This window comes from Crotalus tigris, unplaced genomic scaffold (genome assembly GCF_016545835.1).
Source record: "Crotalus tigris isolate CLP2741 ecotype Arizona unplaced genomic scaffold, ASM1654583v1 scf7180000023829.5930981, whole genome shotgun sequence".
Taxonomy (NCBI): domain Eukaryota; kingdom Metazoa; phylum Chordata; class Lepidosauria; order Squamata; family Viperidae; genus Crotalus; species Crotalus tigris.
The window spans coordinates 1458996-1474828 of NW_024100213.1; the positions used below are offsets into that span (position 1 = coordinate 1458996).

At 36.4% G+C, this 15833-nt stretch overlaps 1 protein-coding gene across 1 annotated transcript in view; it reads right to left on the reverse strand.

The window, feature by feature from the left end:
• Positions 1-10901: 10901 nt before the first annotated feature.
• PODXL2 (podocalyxin like 2) overlaps positions 10902-15833 on the reverse strand; it is a 52412-nt gene continuing 47480 nt past the window's right edge. The window contains exons 6-8 of the mRNA XM_039321888.1: positions 15589-15650; positions 12082-12261; positions 10902-11953 (exon numbers count right to left, since the gene is read on the reverse strand). Of these exons, the coding sequence (XP_039177822.1) occupies positions 11744-11953; positions 12082-12261; positions 15589-15650 (452 nt within the window). The 3' untranslated portion in view covers positions 10902-11743. The remainder of the gene's footprint in view (positions 11954-12081; positions 12262-15588; positions 15651-15833) is intronic.

The window sequence follows — 15833 nt, forward strand, 5'->3', positions numbered from 1 at the left end:
AACCGAAACAAAGGCTATTCTGAAGTTTCTCTTCCAATCTACAGAGCAAGAATCAGCTAGTTGCCTCTTTTCCCTTTTTGTGTCAACTGCTCATGAATCCTTGAAATAATGCCCCATACTAGTGCCTACAGTTTCCATCTCAGTAAAAAAAAGTGTTTAAATTGGGATTATTGGACTCCTGAAGTTTTTATTGTGAAATATCAATTTTCTGGTTCTCAGTAAAATGGATTGGTGTATCATTGGATCAAATTCTGCTGTAATTTCTGTGATGAAGTATTGATGGCCACCCTGGTTATATCAGAAGGAACCATCATGGATAACTGCAGCTTTTCCATTTCTTACTGCCAATAGACATGTACCAAGAGTATTATATATTTCTCTATCGATACCAAAAATGGGAGCTATGAACTACTTTCCTAGCTGGTTAAAATGTATTTTAGCTCAAAATCTGGATTTAATATTTATAAACAAAGATATACTAAAAATCCAAATATAATGGAAGTTGAATGGTTGATTCTTCAGTCAAAAGGTGAATTCTTTTTTTCCCCTGCAAAACATCACAATGGATTTAATTCAGATTCCTGCTATGGCTTTGTGCATGTATTTTATCTTCTAGAGTGGAAATTCAATATTATTATTCAATATTATTCTCCAGCAGCAAGAGCCCAAATGTTAAAAAAATTAATCAAAAAATTTCAGTAATTTTCAGTAGTTCAGTAATTCATAAGTAAGTTACTTATTCAGCTGTAAAGTTGACAAGAAAGTGAATCTCAATTTTAACTTATTTTATACAATTGCTGTACATCACTACATTTTCAAAAGGCAGAATATAAATGAATAAATAACATATGTTTATAATCTATTTTCACTGTAGATGTATATATTATATAGTACATATACAGTATTTATTTGTTCAAACAGCCCTAGTTTCAATTTATCATTAGCACAGTTGATGGGGAAGAACAGACACAGGAATAATCTTGTTCTGATCAGAAACTTTATTTCAAAAAGTGCCACCAATAACTAAGAAATATGTACAGTACTGGCCAGTGAAATGACAGATAAATCCATTGTATTTTGCAAAAAGTAAAATTACATTGAGAAAATTCTGCTCTTATGTGGGCTATAGAAATTTTTCAAATGAAAACCAATAATGGGAGGCTGCTTAGGAAAATAAAACTTGGAGACAAGAAGTTTTCACGTTTATATCCTAAGTGTTTTGATGTATCGGTATAGTCATATCTAAATTCAGTTTACTGCCAATTAGATTTAGAATTGCAACCTCAGTCTTTCAAAGGTGGAATAGCTTGAATCAGATTAATTTAGTCCATAAATTGCTTGCCCATAGAAGGATTTTTTTTTCCAGTTCTTGACAATTGTGCTATTATACTAATGAAGATTTAGCCCCTGTGTTTTGAACTAGAATTACAATTTGGAAAAACTGGTCATTGATTTGTATGGAATGTATTGGAATGCATAATGTTATGTATTCATGAGACTATTATATGGACCAACTCAGGATTCTGTAAAGTTTAAGCAGCTCAGTTACTATATTTTAAATTGTTATAAAATTAAATATGTAGTTTGTAGGTTTAATCATGCACTACACACTGATGAACCTGCACTGATAGCTGAAAATGCAAATGATCTGGATGGTTTAATAATGAAAGTCAAGGAGCACAGTAAAAAACTGGGACAATTAAAATGAACAAAACTTAAAACAACAGGTTTAGCAACCATTCTTATAAGGGACAACAGATATATTGAAGTGATGGATAGCTTCTGCCTTTTAGAATCAACTATCAACAGTAAAAGAACAAGGCAGTCAAGAAGTACACTGCAGACTAGCACTTGGTAGAGTAGCAATAGAAAAGATATTCAGATGCCATGATATGTCTGTACTGACAAAGATCAGAATTGTGCTGACAATGGTTTTCTCTGTGATGCTCTATGGCAGAGCTTTTTAACCTTTTCACCGATTGTACCGATTTTAAGATATGGCAATATTCGAGTACCAACTAGCAAGGTGTCAAAAACTTGATGACCAAAAAAACCCAACACCTGTTCAAAGTTGCAATTGTACTGAAATGGCTTATGACCATTTTTCACACTTATGACCATTGCAGCATGCCCAGGGTCATGTGATTTATATTTGGATGCTTGGCAACTGATTCATATTTATGATGGTCACAGTGTCCCAGGGTCATGTGATTCCCTTTTGCAACCTTTTGACAAGCAAAGTCAATGGCAGGGCTGCTGGTGGCCAAGTGCTAAGGCGGGAATTCCTTCCTTCCCTCCCTCCTTCTCTCCCTCCCTCTTTCTCATTCCCATCTCCTTCTGAAGGAAGAATTTGAACCTCCCCATATTTTCTCTCTTCCATATTTATCAAACAAGGAAAAGCCTCCAGAGACAGAAAAGATAAGCTGCTGAGTGAACTAGCTTAAAAAGGCGCATTCCCCTTTAAGAATTAGCTACTGGCTAGAAAGAAAAGTTAAGGAGCTGGCAGCCTGCACTTAAGGAAGAAAAATAAATGTGGCAAGTACTGGCTGCTGGCTAAGGCAGCCTCCCCAAATGGCTCCATTCATAAGTAAAGGAACGCTACAGGCAAAATCCATTCAGGAGAAAAATACTTCAAAATCCCTTGCAGCAAAACTTACAGCTAACAATAGCAGAGCAATAGAATCTAACATGAGATATCAGCCCTCAGCCAAATAGAAATTGCCAAACACTCCTTAAGAACACGAAGCCCACATTGCACAAATCCCAGAATTTCAAAAGCACATAAGAATCCTTCCACTCTCCATCTCCCTCCCTCCCTGACCTCCAGCCGATGCTGCCTTTCTTCATTCCTTGTGAAGGGCAACCCTCCCCCGCTGCATTTCTTGCCGCCAGTACGGATGGCTGCCCCAGAAGTTATAGATCGTCTCATGGCTGGCCTGTTTGATCTCCTTTCCGCTCCCCTACCATCCTCCTCCTTCTTTCCCTTTGGTGCAGCTAGAGCTGACTCTGCTTCCTCCCAAGGCTGCGTCTTTTTCTCTCTCTCCCTCTCCCGCCCAAACTGCCTCCTTTTATAACCTCTCCTGTCTTCTGCCCCCCTCCTCCTTTCTCTTCTAGGTGAGCCGGAAGTGCCAATCCTGGGGCCTTTGCCTCGCCCCAGCCACTCTGCAGCTCCAGAGGACTCTCTCACAGTAAGTCCTGCGCTGCACTGGCTCGTTCCCTCCCCCACTACACTTGGCTGGGCAGGGCTGCGTACCGCCTGCCACATGCTAATGTACCACAAGTGGTACACGTACCACCAGTTGAAAAGCCTCTATGGAACTGATGGACTTTGAAAAAGCAGGATTAAAAGAGATCTTGCTTTTGGAGAAGACTAAAATACTGAGAATATTATGGATTGCCAAATGGATCATAGAATAAAGCAACATAAAAGTGTCACTCAAGGCACAAATAACAAGGCTCAGTTTATTATATGAAGACTCAGCTTCTTTGAGAAGTCTATAGCAAGGGTGTCAAACTGCCAGCCTGTGGGCCAGTTGCATCATATGGAGGCCACGCCCACCCTGGCTCCGGCAATGCAAAATACGTCGCAACACATCATGTGTCGCGGCAAGCTTGATACCTGTGGTCTATAGAAAAGAAAGATGGAAGGAAAGTGAGAAAGAGGATGACCAGCAGAAAAGATTCACTTACAACACTGCTGAAAGACTTAAAGGGCCAGACCAGATCATATATTGGAGAAGGTCTATACATTTGGTGATCAAGAGTGAACACTGACCTAATGGCATGTAATCAATCAGTTTTGATCAAGCAGGGATTCACAGCCCTAAGAAAATGACCAGACAAGTAAAATAGATTTTCATGTAAGTAAATATAGACCATATTTTTGCTTCTTATAAGTTTAGTTAAATTTATGTATTTTTAGCAGTTTTCCTAAAACTGTATAGTTTAACTTGCAACTATAGCTGTTAAAGCAGTTTCCAGAGAAAAAGGAGGCAGCAACTGCAAATTTCCAATTTAAAATCTAAGGCTAATTTCATGTAATTCCTAGCTATGGTTGGCATTATACTTAAATCCATGACAGTCTACAAAGTGTTTCATCATTTGTGAGGGATTTAAAATGAATTATTATATCCTATTAAAGGAGGTTTGCAAACTAGTTTGTACTAACTTTTTTTTTTCTTAATTTGGTCTTCATTAACAAATCATTTAAATTTACAACTTTAAGACAGAAGCTTAAGATCGATACTTTAAAAGCTGATTTTGGAGTGGACAGAACTGATTGAGATTATACTGCACCTTCAGTTATAAATCAAGGTGTATAAAACCAGAAAGCTTTAAATCATATGGTTAGCCAGTAGTCCCCAAATTTGGGGAGATAGTGGAGACATGAAGTTTTGAGAACAGAATCATAGAACTTGAAGAGATTACATGTAGTTCTCATTTAGCAGTTGCCTCAGACAGCAATTGCTTGCAGTTACAATGGTGATGATAAAGTCATTTTGCAACCAACCCTCACATTTATAACTTCTGTAGGTTTGTAAAGTATAGGAAAGATGAAGTAAGATTATAAGTACAGTTTCAGTTTCATTTAGTGACTGCATCATGTAAACGACTTGAGTTGCCATTCTCAACTGTGGTTGCTAAATCGCTACCTCTATTATAGAAAACTCCCTAGTATACATTCTTACCTTTCCCTCCCCCTTAAGGTAGGGGTATTTTCAGAGAAAACAATGGGTTTAACTACCTCTCATTTTAATTTACTAAGAAAGTTTTTGAGGCTCTGGTGGAACCTAAAAGCATTTGTGGAAATAAGAATGATGCTAGAATATTTTCCTTTATAATTAGCCAGCTTCCCATTTCTGTAATTAAAAGAATAAGATAACAGTTTGGTTGAGAGTTCACAGGCAGCATGGGAAATATTTGCAGGAACTGCATTTGTGAACCCAGCACTAAATCAAACCACAGTATGGAACCCATGCATGCTTGTATAGAGGCACAGTTTTCAAGAAGTCAAGGATCTGGTCCATACAGGTCCAAGGAAGTAGTCATTTCCCATAATCTCTGAAATCTTGCTCTTCTATATCTGTGACAAAAAGTCATGTGCCATATTGGAACATCTTCTGCAAATGATTTATTGGCTATCAACAAATTACCAACACAGGAGATCTCCATAAATTATGATAACGTGTAATATTCCATAAAATCAGGAAATTATAGCAATAGATCTTCTAGACACTTGATTAAGAATTTTTATCATTCATGCTTGCATAATTTCATATGAATAAAAAAGTCTAGTGAAAAAGTATTTCTGCAATTATTGAGAATTATTCTTTCTTCTTTTTAAAAATAAGACTTGTGACACAGCCCAAAAGTTGCAGATCTATACAGGAGTAAAGGTGATTTTTAAAATCCATTTGATCAAGGATCAAAGATGTACTCTACATTGCAACAAACCTATTTCTAGACATTTTTGCAAAAATTTTCTTTTGTTCTTTTTTTTTTTTAATAAACTTGTCTTGTAATTCCATTCTAACAGCACCAGCTTCCTTCTTTTCTAGGTTATTTTCATCAGTTAAAACTCTTTATACATCAGAAGTGTTTGCATTTACTTTGTTGTTGGACATTAATTTCCAGGAACCTTTTGGTGAGATATTCTAGGATGCTTGTCAACATGGATTTCTTCGTGGCATTTCTTCTATGTTTACTTGGTTTATTTAATTTTCATCCTAATTGTCCTTCAAGTGAATCCTCCTTTGTAGGCATCCTCATAGCTCATGGGTGCTTATTTATTTACTATACTTTTTAAGCCCACCTTTATTACTTTATAAATTATTCGTAAAAAATTACTTTATAAATTATACATAATGTTCCTTTCATCTCCTAATTTGCTCATAGCAACAATCCTGTGAGGTATGTTGGACTGAGACAGCTAGCTTTCATGTCTAAGGTTGGACTAGAACTCTTAGTCTCCTGGTTTCTAGTCCAGTATTTTAACCACTACACCAAACTGGCTCTCTATTACAGGGGTCCTCAACCTTGGCAACTTTAAGACTTGTGGACTTCAATTCCCAGAATTCTGGGAGTTGAAGTTCACAAGTCTTAAAGTTGCCAAGGTTGAGGACTCCTGCTCTATTACAATCTTTTTGTTATCAAACAAGATATGTTAACAGGGGAAAAAAAGATGGAATACTCCCATAGTTATTTTCATTGATGGAATTAGCAATTATCCACCAATTATCCACTACTGCTTGGATTATAATCTTGATTGGCAATAAACTCTAAAAGATTGCACCTTTTTTTTCTAGAGAAGTCTTCTTGCAGCATTAATATACAAACCTTTTGTTCCATTATTTTCCTCCTAAGTGATTGTTAACTCGCTAAACACAGCATATTTTAAAGAGTTGTCAGTTAATACCAAATACTGAAAAAGTACTGAAATAATTATATTTGTGGATGAGTACAGAATGGGGGGTAGGTGGGGAACAAAAGTAGCTTGAATTTGTCTGGGTCTCTTCTTAGCCACCAGAGGTCAGTGTGGTTTAACATAAGTTGCCAAGATGGCCACAAATTTAATTTGTGGAAGAGGACCATCTCCCTCTTATTCTTGCCCATTATTTTTACCATTTTGTTTGATTTCAGTAAAGACATTATCCAGCTGAAGTGGGTAGTTATGATTGCTTTTCTATGGCTGCCTTCTATGCTTATACAGAAGGTTGTAATTTAGGGGCCTTGAGTTCTCTCAGATAGAAAAATATTGTGTGATTATTCTGCATTTTACTCCTTAATGAGTTTTTTTCTATAATAAACAAAAAGATAGGAAAAGCAATAGAAAAGAAGGCAACATAACAGATTAAACATGACAGTGCCTGGATACTTTTATAAAATTCTTTAAACAAGGGAAGGCTTAATAAAAAAAACCCTTGTCTAGACTGAAAGCATTCTCTGTCTTACAACTTATGATTAACAGTCGCTTTTTAAAAATTATGCAAGTATAATAAATATGCATTTTTTAAAACTTTAATTGATGCTATTAAAAACCAAAATAGGAACACAAGAAACAGTGTAGCATTTGATCATATCTATGTTGTTTTCAAGGTGTCATGTTGTATTAATAAATTGTCATAATATATAGTTTTTGTTTTCAATTAATTGGCCTGCCTTCTTACAGAAAGAAAGGATAAGTGCAAAATTTATCAGTTAATATAATTATTGAGAAACCAAAGCAAGATGTTGGTTATAAAGCAGGTATTTTTGCAAATATGTCTTCAGTTCACTTCCTTCCCTTCCTCCCTTTCCCATCAACAAATCTCACCAGACCCAGTTTTGTATTATTGGTTGAAAGTTTTGAATAAAAGAACAGGTGAGTTCATTACATTGCTACAATAAATTATTATAACAAAATACCTTAACTCACCAAGACCTTGGTAGGAAAAAGGCCTGATAGGAAAAAGACTAAAGACTGAGAAAAGACAGAGTAGAGATTAGGATAATATATGGGTGTTCAGAATCAAAGAATAGTTAGGATTATATAACATGATAGCCTTAAACCCTATTAATGAGTTTATATAACATGCTATGGCCAACTATGGTATGGTTTAATGTGAAGATCTTGTTCATGTTAAGATTAGGGCAAGACTGTAGATAGATTTCTATAACACAGTGAACCACAATCTCCCTGATCGTATTTTAAATTAGTCCATTATGTATGAACCCAGCCACTGAACATATTGGTTGGGGAAAATTTTCTGGACAACATAAAAAACCATTCCAGGGAATAATTCAAAGCAAATTGCATGTGGCAGACATCTTATGAAAGCATGTAAGACAATGTAAGAAACTGCAAAAAGGTAGGGTGATGCTAGTCTTACTATATGTCAGAGTTGCTGGCCATGAACAACTTGTAAAGTAAAAGCAGAAGTTCGTGAAAACATGGAAGTAGCTGTTCTTCAGTTGGTTCCAAATTGACACAAACAGAATGGGTTAGTCAAATAATTAGTCTTAAAACCAGATAGAGCAAGATAATAATAATAATAAAATAACCAAATACCACCAGCTGCAGACAAGACAAGAAAAAGATTTTGAAAGTGGGTCTGTGTCATGGCAATTAACTGCTCAACAAAAAGTTGGATCAGTTAGCTATCAGCACTTGGGAATCCTTGGTCTTATTCAAAAAATCTTATTTGAATGCAACTTCAGTACACTCCTTTTGGCATCTGCTCACAAGACTATGTTTAACATCCTTCTAACATGCAGAGAAAGAAAAGCCATCGGTGGAATAAACTGGGAGTGGCGTGAAAGAGGAATCTTGGATTATAAGACACTTTGTGAGACCTATTTGAGGACAGGTTGTATCTATCCTGCCCTGCCCTCTTTAATACCCACTAGCAGCCTAGAGTCTAAATTCCTTGAGGTGCAACTGAACAAGATCTTTTATAATGGATTGCAGTGTGTTCTTGTATATGGAAGGAAAGATCATAAGCAATATTTCTAACCTTACATTTAAATCAGGGGTGTCAAACTGCCAGCCCGCAGGCCGGATGCATCATGCCAAAACCGCGCCCACCCCATTGCTGGCAATGGAAAAAAAGTTGCGATACGTCGCGACACGTCATGTGACGTTGCGAGTTTGACACCCCTGAATTAAATGAACATTCTTTTATTGCCATGCTTAATATTGAATGGTGCCATTTTCTGCCACTCATATTCTGTCCCAGAGATGGCTGGTTGGCATACCCTACATGCAATTTGACAGCAAAAAATAACCAAATTGAAGAGCAAAACAAATTTAGGGAAATATGAGTGAAAGTAATTAAATGTGGTTGCGCTTCTTTTAATCAAGATAGGAAAAACATCAGCTACAAAGAGAGTTATAACTAATTATTCCTCATAATTCCTGATATACTGTAGTTAGGACAAAAAGAAGACAAACAATAAATCAAATCAATAAAGAAAGATACAAAAGATCTCAAAAACAGCATCAGTTAGAAATTAAGATGCATGTATCTCCCCCACAAGAAGGAATATGTAATCTTGAAATATACAATTTACACAAGTTTACTACCCCAACTGGAATCTAGGTATTCGGGTTTTCTCCCGCGTCAAATTGGAAGTGTCTTGGCGACGTTTCGACGAAGTCCCATTCGTCATCATTAGGCTGGTGTTTTCAACTTCGTGCTTCTAGAAGCAATTGCCAAAAACACCAGCCTGAAGATGACGAATGGGACTTCGTTGAAACGTCGCCAAGACACTTCCAATTTTACGCGGGAGAAAACCCGAATAACCAAAGACCTTTATATATATATATATATATATATATATATATATATATATATATATATATATATATATATATATAATTGAAATTAAACTGCGCTAAAAATTATTTTATGTCTTATGGGGACAGCTTTCAGTACTTAAAGTGAGCTATAGATGAGATACATATAGATTTCATTTACAAATTATTGTCAATTTTCTTTCAGTACATATGAATTTTTATGTGCAATTTTTCTCTTAAAGAGCAAGTTGCAGTTCAGTTGGATATGCAGTCAAAAATCTACTGTTTTTCAAAATAAGACACTATGGGGTGTGTGCAACATGGTAATGTTCTGAAGAAAACAGAGCAAAAAAATACAAGATTATTTATCAACACTGAATAGGACTGAATCAAATTCTGCTTCTGTGTTTCTTAAAAGAATTTCTGGAAAAGCCTTGGGGCATTCTGGTTTAATCAACTCTTTCCATTCTTATGAGAAATCTTGGCTCTAGTTTTGATCTCAAGGGCTCTTGTAAGCTAACTAATCTTTTGCTCACACAGACCAAGTGAGACTAAACTACAATGTATTGCATAGCTATAGAACAGCATTCCCTATATGTTTCCTCCAAGATCAAAAAAGACTAGAGACAGTAATTACCTTCGTTCTCCTAGAAACTAAATTAGCTGCAGTAAAACACCTTTGAGGCTGAAACTATTTATTTATTGCTATTCTGGTCTAACTGCCAGTCTTATCCAGTTGATATATTTAAAAGAGAGCACACAACTCCATATTTTCTTATCCTCTATTTCTTTTCTCATTCCATTTTTGTTCTTATTCTTTCTTTTTCTGCAGGAAAGGAACCTCACTCCTTCTCCCTATCTTTTCACTGAGGTTTGTCATTCATCCTCTCATCATAATTTACTGTTGCTTTTTTAAATAAAACCTCATTTTTTCAACTTCTAAAATTATAGAATCATCATCCTATCATAGGATGTGTGCTGATTTTCAGAACCAAGGAGTTTGGGCTAAAGATTAGGCTCATTTCTCCTCATGTAGAGTCTCAGTTTGGATTGGACCATACAGCACTGTCCCTTCACAGTAACAAAAAAGGGAAAAAGAGAACTATATTACCAAAGTTATATATTAGTTTACCCAGGGCTTTTTTTGTCATAGAACACCCAGAACGGAGTTCCGGCACCTTTTTGGGATGGAACCTTGTAGAGTAGGCAAGGTGAGTTGTATGATGTGTGTGAGTTCTGACACCTTTTTTTTATACAAAAAAGCACTGAGTTTACCCTAATGCTGTATTTAAACAACATGGCACTCAGAGCATAAGGGTAATCATAACAATGTGATTTATCTTGGCAGTTCTTAGCTGCCCAACAATTGTTGATACCATATATAGAGAGAGATAGAGAGATAGATAAATAGATAGATAATATGATAGATAATCATGTTGTTTACCCACAATTTCTGCCCACTGCCAGCTAGAGGAACACATTTAAATGAGCAGATAATATGATATGCTCTAAAAGCCAGCCATGGCCATGGAAGAGGTGTGAGGGAAGAGCTAACTGGTATGCATGATGTATTCCTGACTAACCATCTGCTATACTCATCATGTTGTCTGAACATACTGAGTCTTGTTGAATGTTAGTAGGAATTTATTCTATATTAGGAAAATAGTTTTCTGTATTTTCACCAACAAAGCTAGAGTAATTCAGAGCCGTGTCTAAACCTGCAGTTTCCACTAAGAATTTTTGATCCACATTAAGGAGCTTCTATTGCAAAGATAATTACCAAGGTAAGGAAGTCATGCAATCTATCAAATGAGAACTTAAAGTCAGGGCAATACAGAACGTCAGAACTTGTGCAGAATATATTTTCTTGCCTAAACACAACCATTCAGAGAAGTTCAAAAAAAATTGCTGCCCACGAAAAGATGCCTTAGCCTAACCACTTGCCCTTCTGTGGTACATGGTGGCTTTAGGAAAACCTCCAGTAGGACAACTGAGCAACAGGATCAGTGGTGAATTGATAGATGGTCTTAAAATTACATCCCAAAGCGTTTCAAGGAATATGCATTTTTCATCATAGCTTCTTCTATTGCACTTTTTGAGACAGATTATGAACCCAGTTCTTCCGGCTGCTCTACTACCTCCACAGCAAATCTTTCAGGAAGCATCGTGTTGGGGCATGATACCATTTATTTTTCAAACTTGGCCATTTTCTTCTACCAAAAGACTAGAGCAAGTGCATCTTAATGTGATTAAAGCATTGGTGTTACTGACAGCAAGAGACAAACATGCCCACCCCCACCCCACCCCCTTGGCTCAGGGTGGCCCTTCTGGCTCCAGGACTGTGCTAATGCTTCAGAATCATTTTGAGCAGATCTATTCCAAACTGAAAAAATGAGTTCCTGAGGAGCCACCCTCAGCTTTAGGCCCTTAAATCAAACGCAAGTGCAATCCCATACGTGGGATCCTCACTTAGAGGTGGGTATCTTCCTCAAACACCTCTCCCTCTTCATTCGTTTGCTTGCTAATCAGAACATCCCAGCTCTCCGGTCCATTAACAGCTCCCCCACCATTCACACTCGGCTTCTTTTCTTGCATCTCAGAGTGGCTATCGCTGGCTACATCCAAGGTGGGATTGTCATGGCAACCGTTTTCAACAAATCGTAGTTCTTCACCATGTGACTAGAAGAGAGGAAACAGGGGTGGGAGAGGAAAATGAAAAAAAAATGCATTTGGGAAATAAGGTAAACAACCGGGAAGCTTTTGTTTGGAAAAATATGAGTTTAACCCATAAACCTGAAAGAACTCACCATGTTCTTCATTTTGGGCATGCGTCTCTGCCAACAGTTGTAAATCAGTCCCATGATAATGATGATGACACAAATTGAGCCGATAATAACTAGCACCACAAAGAGCTTCCCATAATCGCTGTGTGTCTGGCTGGGATGTGACTGGCAACTTGATGTAGTTGTATAGTTCTGAATTCCAATCTAAAAATGAATTGTTAAATACACTCAGTGCAATAATAATTTATTAAATTTATATGCTGCCCATCTCACTATCAAGCGACTCTGGGTAGCTTACAATAAAATAAATAACAGCATTAAAACAATGAAAAGGTTAAAAACATTAAAGAATTGGGCACTGAAAGCTAAAACATTAATGTGAAATTTTTATACTACACATTCTTGCAATTTCTTCAGAGATCCTACTTCAACTGAAATGAGGCAGATGACTGGTGAAGTGCATGACTTGTTTGTTGGCAATAATGTCCAATTTATGGAATAGTCTTTCCAGATAAGATTGCTTAGCAACAAATTTATGATCTGCTCAGAACCACATGAAGTTTTTTTTAATTTTCTCTGTCCTTGTAAATAGGTTTTTTAATTTTTTTTCTATTTGAATGGGACTTCGTCAAAACATCGCCAAGACACTTCCAATTTTACATGGGAGAAAACCCGAATAACCAAAGACCTACATACAAACACCCGCAAAAACCTCAGTATATGTATATGTATATGTATATGAATGTGTATATGTATATGTATATGTATAGTTTCTCCAGGCACTGGATTAGGTAAGACTGGAACTCAGCAGCTGTATGGTTGAATTCTCTTTCTGGGTCACCATGAGATGTGGCCTTGCTGTTAGTATTATTGTTTTTTTTTTTTTTGATGTTTTACTGTTATGCTATGAACTATCTGGGATTATTGTATATAAAATGGACTGGCATATAAGTCTCTTAAATACTTATGTACAAACAGCATTTTAATATTGTGAGCCAGAAAACCTGTGTTATGATAAAACTATATACCTGCTGAAAATAAATCAATGAATTTTATTTGTTTACATTTTAAACATTTGCATTTTTAAGATATAACTGTTTTACTCTGGGAGATTGCCTCCAAGACTGTAAAACCATCAAGTCATCTCCTCCAAAGCTGAAGAAAGGGCTCTGATTGTAAAAGACAAAAATTCAGCCACAGAGCTGTCTCCTAGACACCCAATATAAACAATAGCACTTATTCTTAGATATTGCTCCATAGTGCTTTACAGCATTCTCTGAGCGGTTTACAGAATCAGTGTATTGCCCCCAATAATGTGGGTCCTCATTTACCGACCTCGGAAGGATGGAAAGCTGAGTCAATCTTCAGCGGGTCAGGTTTGAACTCCTGGCAGTGGAATGCAGAGTCAGCCTGCAATATTGCATTCTAACCACAGTGCCACCACAGTTCATGGTATTACTCTCTTTGAATTATTGTTGAATATTTATTCTGGAAGAACTATTATGAACTTTCATCCTGGGTACCATGGGGATGCTCTCTTCTACATGTTCATTTGTATCCCCTTTTGTATGTTTTACACCAAGGCTATAGTTGGGCAAAGAGGTTTAAACCTCAGCCAGTAGAGGTTCTTGAGAAGTGGGTATTTGGCAGCGTAACTGGGCCAGAAGAATTGGTAGTGTGATTTTATTGCATGTATGTTGCTAGAGAAGCATGTTTCTTCATGACAAGGTCATTGTTTCCCTCTGGACTTTGTTACAACAGCAGCAAGTAAACATTTAGAGAATCAGCCCCTTCAAGCAGTGAGATCACATGCAAATCACCATTTCTTGAACGTTTTCAAAGTTCAGGGGAGTGAGGTGCTTAGTGAGACCTTTTTCCTCTTTTTTTTTTTCATTTCAACAGAACTTTAGAAATAAATTATGTAAAGAAGCTTGGATTATATCTGTTCTGCCATCCATCTGCTCAATTAATTCCCCCAAAAGAAAATGGAATGGGACCAAGTTTGTTGTGATGGGAGAAGCTGGCAGAAAAAAAGACTGAATTGAAAAATGGCACTTTGGGGGAGGGGGAAACACCCTTCCTAGGGGAAAAAGAAGGAACTGCTGACTGCTCCATTCCTAAGCCCTTCTTCCTTCTGGTCACAGGGCTATAATCAAATGCTTGGGAGGGATTTCAGAAACCAGCTCTGCTTTTTCTGTTTGTATCAGTGGTATGTCCTTATGAGCTCAACTGAAGGCTCATTTCCAGTACACGTATTTTATTAAAAGTGACAATCAGCAAAAATGATATGTCATATTTAAATTCACAACACAACAAATTGGACCTGGGGAAAATGAATTTGTCCCAATAATAGGCACTTTCAGACAGCTTATATTACTATAATTGGAGGGAATTGTGTGCTAATTCAATTTCTCTCTCTTTAGTAAATGTTTTGGTGAACATGCAGGAAGGTTACAGGCTGAAAAAATGGACAACCATTACTAAAATTCCATGTCCAAGGCAAAATAATCATGTAATGAAAATGTCATTTGGAAGTATCCAATGAATTCATGACTATTACATATTTATGGATAGAAAAATTTGGATATAATACTACATGTAAATGTATGTTTTAACTGATGAAATGTTTAATAGTGAGACAAATATGCTCTGTCTGATTTAAAATATATTGAGAGGTAAGTTTTGAGGAACTGGGTTTGGACATTTTTTTTTCTTTTTTATGTCTTCGTTCGGGTCGCTCCATCCATCCATCTCTTGATTTGAAGATTTTTTTTTTATATTTCTTGTCATTACAAAAAATCCTAAAGATTGTCAGATTTTGTAAAAAGTGCAAATTTCAATATAGCTATTGTTCTGCACAAACTTATCACCCTTGTATATCAAGAGGCCATTGCTTTCATATTGCTGAAATATCCAATGAGAACATTATGCAAAACCCTCTGATCTTCATGTGGTCCCTTTTGAACTTTCTAGATTCTGGGTACAAAAACAAATTTCCATAAGGAAATTCAGCATACATCACATTTGGGTAGAGAATGAGAAGCCCAAAGCAAAGTTTAGCCAATGAGGATTTCCTACAGACAGAACAGAAAAGTTCAATTACTGGAAACGATACACCCCCAATTATCTGCATACAATGAGCAAGAATGAGATGCAGAATTAATTTATATATTTATTTTTATATTAAATTTAGAAACCACCCATCTCCGTCACATATAAACTTTGAAGTTTTAATGTCACTTTAAAAAAATTCACAGGTTCTACAGTATCTGCTGGCAGGTCTAATCAATTGTAATTGGTCAGAGAAACAGAATCAACAAGACCATATCAGATCTCAGGAAATCATGATACAATGCAAGAATACAAACCCACATAATCACTCACAGCTAATGAAAACTGACAATGTAGTGACAACGTAATCAGTAATCAACAGGCAGAAAAGAAGAGACTACTGTGCATGGTTGCAGGAGAAAATCAATTCATTTACCCTATACAGCTTAGCTTCTCCTATATAAGTACATAAGGTCTTACCTCAGCTAAACTTTTCTGCACATCACCTAATGCCAAGAGGACATCATTTGTTGGAACAACCCCTAGGAGAGAAAATGTATCAGATTTTTTAAAAATGCATTAATTCAGGGTACTCTTCTTCTGCTTGCTTTCTTGAGTAGAGAATTACAGTATGTCTACTCTATACCAAAGCATTATTTCCTGTTTAAAAGTAATAATACAATTGTGAATACTATTTCAATGTAGAGTACTACTTATGTTTTAGA